The sequence below is a fragment of the Triticum urartu genome, chromosome 3A (genome assembly GCF_056163025.1).
Source record: "Triticum urartu cultivar PI428250 chromosome 3A, HENAU_Tu73, whole genome shotgun sequence".
NCBI lineage: Eukaryota > Viridiplantae > Streptophyta > Magnoliopsida > Poales > Poaceae > Triticum > Triticum urartu.
Genome location: NC_141875.1, coordinates 726,373,968 through 726,388,763, shown reverse-complemented (window position 1 = coordinate 726,388,763; position 14,796 = coordinate 726,373,968). Strand labels below are relative to the sequence as shown.

The following is a 14,796-nucleotide window of genomic DNA, read 5'->3' as shown; positions in this document are numbered from 1 at the left end:
ATCATCATATAGTCTATCATTATCTTGCTGCAATGTTTCGTTAGATGCTCATACTACTTATTTGATTCTTATAGATGCTGACAATGAACAAGGACAAAGCTTTTGGAGTTGTCTTCAAGACATTCAAGAGGGAATGCAGGTGAAGTACAAGTACTTGCACATTTCATATACCAATCTGCATATTTTTCATGTTTAACTTTAGCTTGAGCAAATTTTGATCTTCTCTAGGACTTGGCACTTTGATTTGGCATTGGATGCTTTGAAGATAATCTTTTGGAGGCTTGGGGACGTGAAAGATGGCATGATGATGCCCACTTTAAAGTGATTTGTGAACTATGAATTATATTTCAGAACTTATGCATTGGACCATTTCGTCTCATTTGTGCTTGTGATCTGTTAACCATGAATTCTATTTCAGAACTTGTGTAATTGGACATCTTGGTGAACTATGTATGACTGTTTATGGCTGAAATATGCTACTATTTATGGCTGTAATATGCTACTGTTTGTGCCGAAATATGCTCCTTGTAGCTATTGTTATTGCTCTTTTTTGCTCAAGTTATGCTGCTGAAATATGCTTCTTTTAGTTGCTGAACCATGTACTATTGTATTATGACATTTGTTGAAGTTATGCTGCTGAAATATGCCCCTTTTGCTGCTGAAATTCTATTCCATTTTGCTACTATGTTTGCTTTAACATGCTTATTTCCCCGTGGGTTTAGAAAACCCGATGGGTTTAGGCGACGGGCAAAAATCTAGCCCCGTGCACGGTGACGGGGACGGGTTTGTGATTTTTTCACGGGGATGGGTTTGGGAAGGCAAAACCCGGTTGGTTTCGTCCCCGTTGCCATCTTGAGGTTGGACTATTGAACTATTTAAACATGTCATTTTGCTAGTCGGCAGGCGAGGTGGGACTAAATCTTTGCTATGGATTGTTGAACTAATATTCTATGTTTTGTTTAATATCTTCAATGTCTAATTGTCATCTCTTCGTTCATAGGAAGGATATTTTGGACGCTTACAAAGTTGAAAGCAAGAAGGCTATCGAGTACATGGCTGCAAATCGATCAAGAGTGGCTATCACTACTGATTTATGGATGGCTGACAATCAAAAGAAAGGATACATGGCAATCACCGGCCATTTCATTGATGACTCTTGGAAACTTAGGAGTGTTATCATGAGGTATATGAATACTTTCATGTTGCTTTTATCATTATTTGCTGCTGTAGTGCCCTGTTTGCTGTTGTATAACATATTTTCATGTTGTTTTTATCATTGTTTGCTGCTGCAGTACCCTGTTTGATGTTGTTTTATCATTATTTGCTGCTGTAGTACCCTGTTTGATGTTGTTTTATCATTATTTGCTGCTGTAGTACCCTGTTTGATGTTGTTTTATATTATTTGCTGTTGTATAACATATGTTCATTGCATTTGTAGGTTTATTTATGTGCCAGCTCCTCATACCGCCGAAGTTATAGCTGAAGAACTTCATGAATCATTGATTGCTTGGAATCTTGACGAGAAGCTATCAACGGTGACTGTTGACAATTGTTCTTCAAATGACAAGACAATTGACTTGTTGGTGAAGAGGATAGGGAAGGACAAGCTCATGTTGCAAGGTACCTTGACTCACATGCGTTGTTGTGCCCACATTCTGAATTTAATTATCAAAGACGGCTTAGATGCTATGAAACCAGCAATAGAAAAGATTAGAGAGAGTGTAGCTTTTTGGATTGCCTCACCAAAACGAATAGAGAAGTTTGAGGAAATTGCTAAGTTTCAAAAGGTCAAAATAACAAGAAGGTTAATACTCCCTCTGGTCCTTTTTACTCTGCACATTGGATTTGCCGAAAGTCAAACTTTGCTAAGTTTGACCAAATTTATATTAGAAATTATTAGCATCTATAATATCTAATAAATATAATATGAAAATATATTCCAAGATGAATCTAAAGATATTGGTGTTGTTATGTGAATGTCTATAATTTTTTGTATAAACTTGGTCAAAGTTGGATGAGATTGACTTCGGACAAACCTAATATGCAGAGTAAAAAGGACCGGAGGGAGTACTTGATTGTAAGACTAGGTGGAATTCAACTTACACAATGCTTAGTGTGGCTCTACCATATAAGGCTGTTTTTGAGCGATTAAAGAAGGTTGAGAAGCAATACGAGAGTCTCCCTACTAAGCAAGAATGGGCTTTTTCTATTGATGTTGTAGAAAGGCTACGGTTGTTCTTTGAAATCACTGAAATGTTTTCCGGGACTGATTATGTAACTGCCAACATCTATTTTCCCAAGATTTGTGAAATTAAAATGAATATGAGGCAATGGTCAACTTGTGGTAATGAGGTGATAGAAGCCATGACATTTAGCATGGAGGAGAAATTTAACAAGTATTGGACTGATATTCAAGGTCTAATGGGAATGGCTACACTTCTTGATCCTCGGTACAAAAATGAAATGTTGCTTGTTTGCTTTGCTATGTTGCATGGTATTAGTCCTTCTAGTCCAGAATGTGAGGTTTATGTTAATGGAATAATTGCCAAGATGTGCACATTGTTGGAGGAGTACAATCTTGAGAGTGATGATGATCATGAACAACCATCTTGCCCATTCTCTTCTTTGCAAGCTCCAGCCCTTATGTCACTCTTCAATGAACGTGTTGCTCAAAAAAGGCCAACATCTTTTAGGATGAAATCTGAGCTAGACCGTTACTTGGAAGATGAGCTAGTTCCATTGTCCAAAGATAAATTCAGCGTGTTAGATTGGTGGAAAGTTAGTGGAACGCGCTATCCAACTTTGAGGCTGCTAGCACGTGATATATTTGCAACTCCGGTCAGCACGGTTGCCTTAGAATCAGCATTTAGCACAAGTGGTAGAGTTCTAAGTGACCACCGTAGTCGTCTTACCCCTGAAATCTTAGAGGCCTTGATGTGTTCACAAGATTGGATAAGAAACAAATATAAAGGTGTGTCTTTCTTTACATATCATCATATAGTCTATCATTATCTTGCTGCAATGTTTCGTTAGATGCTCATACTACTTATTTGATTCTTATAGATGCTGACAATGAACAAGGACAAAGCTTTTGGAGTTGTCTTCAAGACATTCAAGAGGGAATGCAGGTGAAGTACAAGTACTTGCACATTTCATATACCAATCTGCATATTTTTCATGTTTAACTTTAGCTTGAGCAAATTTTGATCTTCTCTAGGACTTGGCACTTTGATTTGGCATTGGATGCTTTGAAGATAATCTTTTGGAGGCTTGGGGACGTGAAAGATGGCATGATGATGCCCACTTTAAAGTGATTTGTGAACTATGAATTATATTTCAGAACTTATGCATTGGACCATTTCGTCTCATTTGTGCTTGTGATCTGTTAACCATGAATTCTATTTCAGAACTTGTGTAATTGGACATCTTGGTGAACTATGTATGACTGTTTATGGCTGAAATATGCTACTATTTATGGCTGTAATATGCTACTGTTTGTGCCGAAATATGCTCCTTGTAGCTATTGTTATTGCTCTTTTTTGCTCAAGTTATGCTGCTGAAATATGCTTCTTTTAGTTGCTGAACCATGTACTATTGTATTATGACATTTGTTGAAGTTATGCTGCTGAAATATGCCCCTTTTGCTGCTGAAATTCTATTCCATTTTGCTACTATGTTTGCTTTAACATGCTTATTTCCCCGTGGGTTTAGAAAACCCGATGGGTTTAGGCGACGGGCAAAAATCTAGCCCCGTGCACGGTGACGGGGACGGGTTTGTGATTTTTTCACGGGGATGGGTTTGGGAAGGCAAAACCCGGTTGGTTTCGTCCCCGTTGCCATCTTGAGGTTGGACTATTGAACTATTTAAACATGTCATTTTGCTAGTCGGCAGGCGAGGTGGGACTAAATCTTTGCTATGGATTGTTGAACTAATATGCTATGTTTTGTTTAATATCTTCAATGTCTAATTGTCATCTCTTCGTTCATAGGAAGGATATTTTGGACGCTTACAAAGTTGAAAGCAAGAAGGCTATCGAGTACATGGCTGCAAATCGATCAAGAGTGGCTATCACTACTGATTTATGGATGGCTGACAATCAAAAGAAAGGATACATGGCAATCACCGGCCATTTCATTGATGACTCTTGGAAACTTAGGAGTGTTATCATGAGGTATATGAATACTTTCATGTTGCTTTTATCATTATTTGCTGCTGTAGTGCCCTGTTTGCTGTTGTATAACATATTTTCATGTTGTTTTTATCATTGTTTGCTGCTGCAGTACCCTGTTTGATGTTGTTTATCATTATTTGCTGCTGTAGTACCCTGTTTGATGTTGTTTTATCATTATTTGCTGCTGTAGTACCCTGTTTGATGTTGTTTTATATTATTTGCTGTTGTATAACATATGTTCATTGCATTTGTAGGTTTATTTATGTGCCAGCTCCTCATACCGCCGAAGTTATAGCTGAAGAACTTCATGAATCATTGATTGCTTGGAATCTTGACGAGAAGCTATCAACGGTGACTGTTGACAATTGTTCTTCAAATGACAAGACAATTGACTTGTTGGTGAAGAGGATAGGGAAGGACAAGCTCATGTTGCAAGGTACCTTGACTCACATGCGTTGTTGTGCCCACATTCTGAATTTAATTATCAAAGACGGCTTAGATGCTATGAAACCAGCAATAGAAAAGATTAGAGAGAGTGTAGCTTTTTGGATTGCCTCACCAAAACGAATAGAGAAGTTTGAGGAAATTGCTAAGTTTCAAAAGGTCAAAATAACAAGAAGGTTAATACTCCCTCTGGTCCTTTTTACTCTGCACATTGGATTTGCCGAAAGTCAAACTTTGCTAAGTTTGACCAAATTTATATTAGAAATTATTAGCATCTATAATATCTAATAAATATAATATGAAAATATATTCCAAGATGAATCTAAAGATATTGGTGTTGTTATGTGAATGTCTATAATTTTTTGTATAAACTTGGTCAAAGTTGGATGAGATTGACTTCGGACAAACCTAATATGCAGAGTAAAAAGGACCGGAGGGAGTACTTGATTGTAAGACTAGGTGGAATTCAACTTACACAATGCTTAGTGTGGCTCTACCATATAAGGCTGTTTTTGAGCGATTAAAGAAGGTTGAGAAGCAATACGAGAGTCTCCCTACTAAGCAAGAATGGGCGTTTTCTATTGATGTTGTAGAAAGGCTACGGTTGTTCTTTGAAATCACTGAAATGTTTTCCGGGACTGATTATGTAACTGCCAACATCTATTTTCCCAAGATTTGTGAAATTAAAATGAATATGAGGCAATGGTCAACTTGTGGTAATGAGGTGATAGAAGCCATGACATTTAGCATGGAGGAGAAATTTAACAAGTATTGGACTGATATTCAAGGTCTAATGGGAATGGCTACACTTCTTGATCCTCGGTACAAAAATGAAATGTTGCTTGTTTGCTTTGCTATGTTGCATGGTATTAGTCCTTCTAGTCCAGAATGTGAGGTTTATGTTAATGGAATAATTGCCAAGATGTGCACATTGTTGGAGGAGTACAATCTTGAGAGTGATGATGATCATGAACAACCATCTTGCCCATTCTCTTCTTTGCAAGCTCCAGCCCTTATGTCACTCTTCAATGAACGTGTTGCTCAAAAAAGGCCAACATCTTTTAGGATGAAATCTGAGCTAGGCCGTTACTTGGAAGATGAGCTAGTTCCATTGTCCAAAGATAAATTCAGCGTGTTAGATTGGTGGAAAGTTAGTGGAACGCGCTATCCAACTTTGAGGCTGCTAGCACGTGATATATTTGCAACTCCGGTCAGCACGGTTGCCTTAGAATCAGCATTTAGCACAAGTGGTAGAGTTCTAAGTGACCACCGTAGTCGTCTTACCCCTGAAATCTTAGAGGCCTTGATGTGTTCACAAGATTGGATAAGAAACAAATATAAAGGTGTGTCTTTCTTTACATATCATCATATAGTCTATCATTATCTTGCTGCAATGTTTCGTTAGATGCTCATACTACTTATTTGATTCTTATAGATGCTGACAATGAACAAGGACAAAGCTTTTGGAGTTGTCTTCAAGACATTCAAGAGGGAATGCAGGTGAAGTACAAGTACTTGCACATTTCATATACCAATCTGCATATTTTTCATGTTTAACTTTAGCTTGAGCAAATTTTGATCTTCTCTAGGACTTGGCACTTTGATTTGGCATTGGATGCTTTGAAGATAATCTTTTGGAGGCTTGGGGACGTGAAAGATGGCATGATGATGCCCACTTTAAAGTGATTTGTGAACTATGAATTATATTTCAGAACTTATGCATTGGACCATTTCGTCTCATTTGTGCTTGTGATCTGTTAACCATGAATTCTATTTCAGAACTTGTGTAATTGGACATCTTGGTGAACTATGTATGACTGTTTATGGCTGAAATATGCTACTATTTATGGCTGTAATATGCTACTGTTTGTGCCGAAATATGCTCCTTGTAGCTATTGTTATTGCTCTTTTTTGCTCAAGTTATGCTGCTGAAATATGCTTCTTTTAGTTGCTGAACCATGTACTATTGTATTATGACATTTGTTGAAGTTATGCTGCTGAAATATGCCCCTTTTGCTGCTGAAATTCTATTCCATTTTGCTACTATGTTTGCTTTAACATGCTTATTTCCCCGTGGGTTTAGAAAACCCGATGGGTTTAGGCGACGGGCAAAAATCTAGCCCCGTGCACGGTGACGGGGACGGGTTTGTGATTTTTTCACGGGGATGGGTTTGGGAAGGCAAAACCCGGTTGGTTTCGTCCCCGTTGCCATCTTGAGGTTGGACTATTGAACTATTTAAACATGTCATTTTGCTAGTCGGCAGGCGAGGTGGGACTAAATCTTTGCTATGGATTGTTGAACTAATATGCTATGTTTTGTTTAATATCTTCAATGTCTAATTGTCATCTCTTCGTTCATAGGAAGGATATTTTGGACGCTTACAAAGTTGAAAGCAAGAAGGCTATCGAGTACATGGCTGCAAATCGATCAAGAGTGGCTATCACTACTGATTTATGGATGGCTGACAATCAAAAGAAAGGATACATGGCAATCACCGGCCATTTCATTGATGACTCTTGGAAACTTAGGAGTGTTATCATGAGGTATATGAATACTTTCATGTTGCTTTTATCATTATTTGCTGCTGTAGTGCCCTGTTTGCTGTTGTATAACATATTTTCATGTTGTTTTTATCATTGTTTGCTGCTGCAGTACCCTGTTTGATGTTGTTTTATCATTATTTGCTGCTGTAGTACCCTGTTTGATGTTGTTTTATCATTATTTGCTGCTGTAGTACCCTGTTTGATGTTGTTTTATATTATTTGCTGTTGTATAACATATGTTCATTGCATTTGTAGGTTTATTTATGTGCCAGCTCCTCATACCGCCGAAGTTATAGCTGAAGAACTTCATGAATCATTGATTGCTTGGAATCTTGACGAGAAGCTATCAACGGTGACTGTTGACAATTGTTCTTCAAATGACAAGACAATTGACTTGTTGGTGAAGAGGATAGGGAAGGACAAGCTCATGTTGCAAGGTACCTTGACTCACATGCGTTGTTGTGCCCACATTCTGAATTTAATTATCAAAGACGGCTTAGATGCTATGAAACCAGCAATAGAAAAGATTAGAGAGAGTGTAGCTTTTTGGATTGCCTCACCAAAACGAATAGAGAAGTTTGAGGAAATTGCTAAGTTTCAAAAGGTCAAAATAACAAGAAGGTTAATACTCCCTCTGGTCCTTTTTACTCTGCACATTGGATTTGCCGAAAGTCAAACTTTGCTAAGTTTGACCAAATTTATATTAGAAATTATTAGCATCTATAATATCTAATAAATATAATATGAAAATATATTCCAAGATGAATCTAAAGATATTGGTGTTGTTATGTGAATGTCTATAATTTTTTGTATAAACTTGGTCAAAGTTGGATGAGATTGACTTCGGACAAACCTAATATGCAGAGTAAAAAGGACCGGAGGGAGTACTTGATTGTAAGACTAGGTGGAATTCAACTTACACAATGCTTAGTGTGGCTCTACCATATAAGGCTGTTTTTGAGCGATTAAAGAAGGTTGAGAAGCAATACGAGAGTCTCCCTACTAAGCAAGAATGGGCTTTTTCTATTGATGTTGTAGAAAGGCTACGGTTGTTCTTTGAAATCACTGAAATGTTTTCCGGGACTGATTATGTAACTGCCAACATCTATTTTCCCAAGATTTGTGAAATTAAAATGAATATGAGGCAATGGTCAACTTGTGGTAATGAGGTGATAGAAGCCATGACATTTAGCATGGAGGAGAAATTTAACAAGTATTGGACTGATATTCAAGGTCTAATGGGAATGGCTACACTTCTTGATCCTCGGTACAAAAATGAAATGTTGCTTGTTTGCTTTGCTATGTTGCATGGTATTAGTCCTTCTAGTCCAGAATGTGAGGTTTATGTTAATGGAATAATTGCCAAGATGTGCACATTGTTGGAGGAGTACAATCTTGAGAGTGATGATGATCATGAACAACCATCTTGCCCATTCTCTTCTTTGCAAGCTCCAGCCCTTATGTCACTCTTCAATGAACGTGTTGCTCAAAAAAGGCCAACATCTTTTAGGATGAAATCTGAGCTAGACCGTTACTTGGAAGATGAGCTAGTTCCATTGTCCAAAGATAAATTCAGCGTGTTAGATTGGTGGAAAGTTAGTGGAACGCGCTATCCAACTTTGAGGCTGCTAGCACGTGATATATTTGCAACTCCGGTCAGCACGGTTGCCTTAGAATCAGCATTTAGCACAAGTGGTAGAGTTCTAAGTGACCACCGTAGTCGTCTTACCCCTGAAATCTTAGAGGCCTTGATGTGTTCACAAGATTGGATAAGAAACAAATATAAAGGTGTGTCTTTCTTTACATATCATCATATAGTCTATCATTATCTTGCTGCAATGTTTCGTTAGATGCTCATACTACTTATTTGATTCTTATAGATGCTGACAATGAACAAGGACAAAGCTTTTGGAGTTGTCTTCAAGACATTCAAGAGGGAATGCAGGTGAAGTACAAGTACTTGCACATTTCATATACCAATCTGCATATTTTTCATGTTTAACTTTAGCTTGAGCAAATTTTGATCTTCTCTAGGACTTGGCACTTTGATTTGGCATTGGATGCTTTGAAGATAATCTTTTGGAGGCTTGGGGACGTGAAAGATGGCATGATGATGCCCACTTTAAAGTGATTTGTGAACTATGAATTATATTTCAGAACTTATGCATTGGACCATTTCGTCTCATTTGTGCTTGTGATCTGTTAACCATGAATTCTATTTCAGAACTTGTGTAATTGGACATCTTGGTGAACTATGTATGACTGTTTATGGCTGAAATATGCTACTATTTATGGCTGTAATATGCTACTGTTTGTGCCGAAATATGCTCCTTGTAGCTATTGTTATTGCTCTTTTTTGCTCAAGTTATGCTGCTGAAATATGCTTCTTTTAGTTGCTGAACCATGTACTATTGTATTATGACATTTGTTGAAGTTATGCTGCTGAAATATGCCCCTTTTGCTGCTGAAATTCTATTCCATTTTGCTACTATGTTTGCTTTAACATGCTTATTTCCCCGTGGGTTTAGAAAACCCGATGGGTTTAGGCGACGGGCAAAAATCTAGCCCCGTGCACGGTGACGGGGACGGGTTTGTGATTTTTTCACGGGGATGGGTTTGGGAAGGCAAAACCCGGTTGGTTTCGTCCCCGTTGCCATCTTGAGGTTGGACTATTGAACTATTTAAACATGTCATTTTGCTAGTCGGCAGGCGAGGTGGGACTAAATCTTTGCTATGGATTGTTGAACTAATATGCTATGTTTTGTTTAATATCTTCAATGTCTAATTGTCATCTCTTCGTTCATAGGAAGGATATTTTGGACGCTTACAAAGTTGAAAGCAAGAAGGCTATCGAGTACATGGCTGCAAATCGATCAAGAGTGGCTATCACTACTGATTTATGGATGGCTGACAATCAAAAGAAAGGATACATGGCAATCACCGGCCATTTCATTGATGACTCTTGGAAACTTAGGAGTGTTATCATGAGGTATATGAATACTTTCATGTTGCTTTTATCATTATTTGCTGCTGTAGTGCCCTGTTTGCTGTTGTATAACATATTTTCATGTTGTTTTTATCATTGTTTGCTGCTGCAGTACCCTGTTTGATGTTGTTTTATCATTATTTGCTGCTGTAGTACCCTGTTTGATGTTGTTTTATCATTATTTGCTGCTGTAGTACCCTGTTTGATGTTGTTTTATATTATTTGCTGTTGTATAACATATGTTCATTGCATTTGTAGGTTTATTTATGTGCCAGCTCCTCATACCGCCGAAGTTATAGCTGAAGAACTTCATGAATCATTGATTGCTTGGAATCTTGACGAGAAGCTATCAACGGTGACTGTTGACAATTGTTCTTCAAATGACAAGACAATTGACTTGTTGGTGAAGAGGATAGGGAAGGACAAGCTCATGTTGCAAGGTACCTTGACTCACATGCGTTGTTGTGCCCACATTCTGAATTTAATTATCAAAGACGGCTTAGATGCTATGAAACCAGCAATAGAAAAGATTAGAGAGAGTGTAGCTTTTTGGATTGCCTCACCAAAACGAATAGAGAAGTTTGAGGAAATTGCTAAGTTTCAAAAGGTCAAAATAACAAGAAGGTTAATACTCCCTCTGGTCCTTTTTACTCTGCACATTGGATTTGCCGAAAGTCAAACTTTGCTAAGTTTGACCAAATTTATATTAGAAATTATTAGCATCTATAATATCTAATAAATATAATATGAAAATATATTCCAAGATGAATCTAAAGATATTGGTGTTGTTATGTGAATGTCTATAATTTTTTGTATAAACTTGGTCAAAGTTGGATGAGATTGACTTCGGACAAACCTAATATGCAGAGTAAAAAGGACCGGAGGGAGTACTTGATTGTAAGACTAGGTGGAATTCAACTTACACAATGCTTAGTGTGGCTCTACCATATAAGGCTGTTTTTGAGCGATTAAAGAAGGTTGAGAAGCAATACGAGAGTCTCCCTACTAAGCAAGAATGGGCGTTTTCTATTGATGTTGTAGAAAGGCTACGGTTGTTCTTTGAAATCACTGAAATGTTTTCCGGGACTGATTATGTAACTGCCAACATCTATTTTCCCAAGATTTGTGAAATTAAAATGAATATGAGGCAATGGTCAACTTGTGGTAATGAGGTGATAGAAGCCATGACATTTAGCATGGAGGAGAAATTTAACAAGTATTGGACTGATATTCAAGGTCTAATGGGAATGGCTACACTTCTTGATCCTCGGTACAAAAATGAAATGTTGCTTGTTTGCTTTGCTATGTTGCATGGTATTAGTCCTTCTAGTCCAGAATGTGAGGTTTATGTTAATGGAATAATTGCCAAGATGTGCACATTGTTGGAGGAGTACAATCTTGAGAGTGATGATGATCATGAACAACCATCTTGCCCATTCTCTTCTTTGCAAGCTCCAGCCCTTATGTCACTCTTCAATGAACGTGTTGCTCAAAAAAGGCCAACATCTTTTAGGATGAAATCTGAGCTAGGCCGTTACTTGGAAGATGAGCTAGTTCCATTGTCCAAAGATAAATTCAGCGTGTTAGATTGGTGGAAAGTTAGTGGAACGCGCTATCCAACTTTGAGGCTGCTAGCACGTGATATATTTGCAACTCCGGTCAGCACGGTTGCCTTAGAATCAGCATTTAGCACAAGTGGTAGAGTTCTAAGTGACCACCGTAGTCGTCTTACCCCTGAAATCTTAGAGGCCTTGATGTGTTCACAAGATTGGATAAGAAACAAATATAAAGGTGTGTCTTTCTTTACATATCATCATATAGTCTATCATTATCTTGCTGCAATGTTTCGTTAGATGCTCATACTACTTATTTGATTCTTATAGATGCTGACAATGAACAAGGACAAAGCTTTTGGAGTTGTCTTCAAGACATTCAAGAGGGAATGCAGGTGAAGTACAAGTACTTGCACATTTCATATACCAATCTGCATATTTTTCATGTTTAACTTTAGCTTGAGCAAATTTTGATCTTCTCTAGGACTTGGCACTTTGATTTGGCATTGGATGCTTTGAAGATAATCTTTTGGCGGCTTGGGGACGTGAAAGATGGCATGATGATGCCCACTTTAAAGTGATTTGTGAACTATGAATTATATTTCAGAACTTATGCATTGGACCATTTCGTCTCATTTGTGCTTGTGATCTGTTAACCATGAATTCTATTTCAGAACTTGTGTAATTGGACATCTTGGTGAACTATGTATGACTGTTTATGGCTGAAATATGCTACTATTTATGGCTGTAATATGCTACTGTTTGTGCCGAAATATGCTCCTTGTAGCTATTGTTATTGCTCTTTTTTGCTCAAGTTATGCTGCTGAAATATGCTTCTTTTAGTTGCTGAACCATGTACTATTGTATTATGACATTTGTTGAAGTTATGCTGCTGAAATATGCCCCTTTTGCTGCTGAAATTCTATTCCATTTTGCTACTATGTTTGCTTTAACATGCTTATTTCCCCGTGGGTTTAGAAAACCCGATGGGTTTAGGCGACGGGCAAAAATCTAGCCCCGTGCACGGTGACGGGGACGGGTTTGTGATTTTTTCACGGGGATGGGTTTGGGAAGGCAAAACCCGGTTGGTTTCGTCCCCGTTGCCATCTTGAGGTTGGACTATTGAACTATTTAAACATGTCATTTTGCTAGTCGGCAGGCGAGGTGGGACTAAATCTTTGCTATGGATTGTTGAACTAATATGCTATGTTTTGTTTAATATCTTCAATGTCTAATTGTCATCTCTTCGTTCATAGGAAGGATATTTTGGACGCTTACAAAGTTGAAAGCAAGAAGGCTATCGAGTACATGGCTGCAAATCGATCAAGAGTGGCTATCACTACTGATTTATGGATGGCTGACAATCAAAAGAAAGGATACATGGCAATCACCGGCCATTTCATTGATGACTCTTGGAAACTTAGGAGTGTTATCATGAGGTATATGAATACTTTCATGTTGCTTTTATCATTATTTGCTGCTGTAGTGCCCTGTTTGCTGTTGTATAACATATTTTCATGTTGTTTTTATCATTGTTTGCTGCTGCAGTACCCTGTTTGATGTTGTTTTATCATTATTTGCTGCTGTAGTACCCTGTTTGATGTTGTTTTATCATTATTTGCTGCTGTAGTACCCTGTTTGATGTTGTTTTATATTATTTGCTGTTGTATAACATATGTTCATTGCATTTGTAGGTTTATTTATGTGCCAGCTCCTCATACCGCCGAAGTTATAGCTGAAGAACTTCATGAATCATTGATTGCTTGGAATCTTGACGAGAAGCTATCAACGGTGACTGTTGACAATTGTTCTTCAAATGACAAGACAATTGACTTGTTGGTGAAGAGGATAGGGAAGGACAAGCTCATGTTGCAAGGTACCTTGACTCACATGCGTTGTTGTGCCCACATTCTGAATTTAATTATCAAAGACGGCTTAGATGCTATGAAACCAGCAATAGAAAAGATTAGAGAGAGTGTAGCTTTTTGGATTGCCTCACCAAAACGAATAGAGAAGTTTGAGGAAATTGCTAAGTTTCAAAAGGTCAAAATAACAAGAAGGTTAATACTCCCTCTGGTCCTTTTTACTCTGCACATTGGATTTGCCGAAAGTCAAACTTTGCTAAGTTTGACCAAATTTATATTAGAAATTATTAGCATCTATAATATCTAATAAATATAATATGAAAATATATTCCAAGATGAATCTAAAGATATTGGTGTTGTTATGTGAATGTCTATAATTTTTTGTCTAAACTTGGTCAAAGTTGGATGAGATTGACTTCGGACAAACCTAATATGCAGAGTAAAAAGGACCGGAGGGAGTACTTGATTGTAAGACTAGGTGGAATTCAACTTACACAATGCTTAGTGTGGCTCTACCATATAAGGCTGTTTTTGAGCGATTAAAGAAGGTTGAGAAGCAATACGAGAGTCTCCCTACTAAGCAAGAATGGGCGTTTTCTATTGATGTTGTAGAAAGGCTACGGTTGTTCTTTGAAATCACTGAAATGTTTTCCGGGACTGATTATGTAACTGCCAACATCTATTTTCCCAAGATTTGTGAAATTAAAATGAATATGAGGCAATGGTCAACTTGTGGTAATGAGGTGATAGAAGCCATGACATTTAGCATGGAGGAGAAATTTAACAAGTATTGGACTGATATTCAAGGTCTAATGGGAATGGCTACACTTCTTGATCCTCGGTACAAAAATGAAATGTTGCTTGTTTGCTTTGCTATGTTGCATGGTATTAGTCCTTCTAGTCCAGAATGTGAGGTTTATGTTAATGGAATAATTGCCAAGATGTGCACATTGTTGGAGGAGTACAATCTTGAGAGTGATGATGATCATGAACAACCATCTTGCCCATTCTCTTCTTTGCAAGCTCCAGCCCTTATGTCACTCTTCAATGAACGTGTTGCTCAAAAAAGGCCAACATCTTTTAGGATGAAATCTGAGCTAGGCCGTTACTTGGAAGATGAGCTAGTTCCATTGTCCAAAGATAAATTCAGCGTGTTAGATTGGTGGAAAGTTAGTGGAACGCGCTATCCAACTTTGAGGCTGCTAGCACGTGATATATTTGCAACTCCGGTC

General features: G+C 37.8%; 2 protein-coding genes across 2 annotated transcripts; both read left to right on the top strand.

The window, feature by feature from the left end:
- The first annotated feature begins 239 nt into the window (after positions 1-239).
- Positions 240-3,529, top strand: LOC147982253 (zinc finger BED domain-containing protein RICESLEEPER 2-like). The gene is made up of 5 exons (XM_087514265.1): positions 240-321; positions 1,001-1,183; positions 1,439-1,620; positions 3,064-3,128; positions 3,218-3,529. Exons 1-5 carry the CDS (start codon positions 302-304, stop codon positions 3,230-3,232), a joined length of 465 nt encoding a protein of 154 aa, XP_087370391.1. The 5' UTR covers positions 240-301; the 3' UTR covers positions 3,233-3,529.
- Positions 3,530-6,216: 2,687 nt separating this feature from the next.
- Positions 6,217-9,506, top strand: LOC147982252 (zinc finger BED domain-containing protein RICESLEEPER 2-like). The gene is made up of 5 exons (XM_087514264.1): positions 6,217-6,298; positions 6,978-7,160; positions 7,416-7,597; positions 9,041-9,105; positions 9,195-9,506. The coding sequence occupies exons 1-5, from the start codon at positions 6,279-6,281 to the stop codon at positions 9,207-9,209; spliced, it is 465 nt and encodes a 154-aa protein (XP_087370390.1). The 5' UTR covers positions 6,217-6,278; the 3' UTR covers positions 9,210-9,506.
- Positions 9,507-14,796: the final 5,290 nt, after the last annotated feature.

Excerpts from the sequence above, each read along its gene's own strand:
- LOC147982253 (XM_087514265.1), top strand. The coding sequence starts at position 302 with ATGATGATGCCCACTTTAAA. Across the intron at positions 322-1,000 it reads ATGATGATGCCCACTTTAAA|GAAGGATATTTTGGACGCTT; the intron begins GTGATTTGTGAA and ends CTTCGTTCATAG. Across the intron at positions 1,621-3,063 it reads GGACAAGCTCATGTTGCAAG|ATGCTGACAATGAACAAGGA; the intron begins GTACCTTGACTC and ends TGATTCTTATAG.
- LOC147982252 (XM_087514264.1), top strand. The coding sequence starts at position 6,279 with ATGATGATGCCCACTTTAAA. Across the intron at positions 6,299-6,977 it reads ATGATGATGCCCACTTTAAA|GAAGGATATTTTGGACGCTT; the intron begins GTGATTTGTGAA and ends CTTCGTTCATAG. Across the intron at positions 7,598-9,040 it reads GGACAAGCTCATGTTGCAAG|ATGCTGACAATGAACAAGGA; the intron begins GTACCTTGACTC and ends TGATTCTTATAG.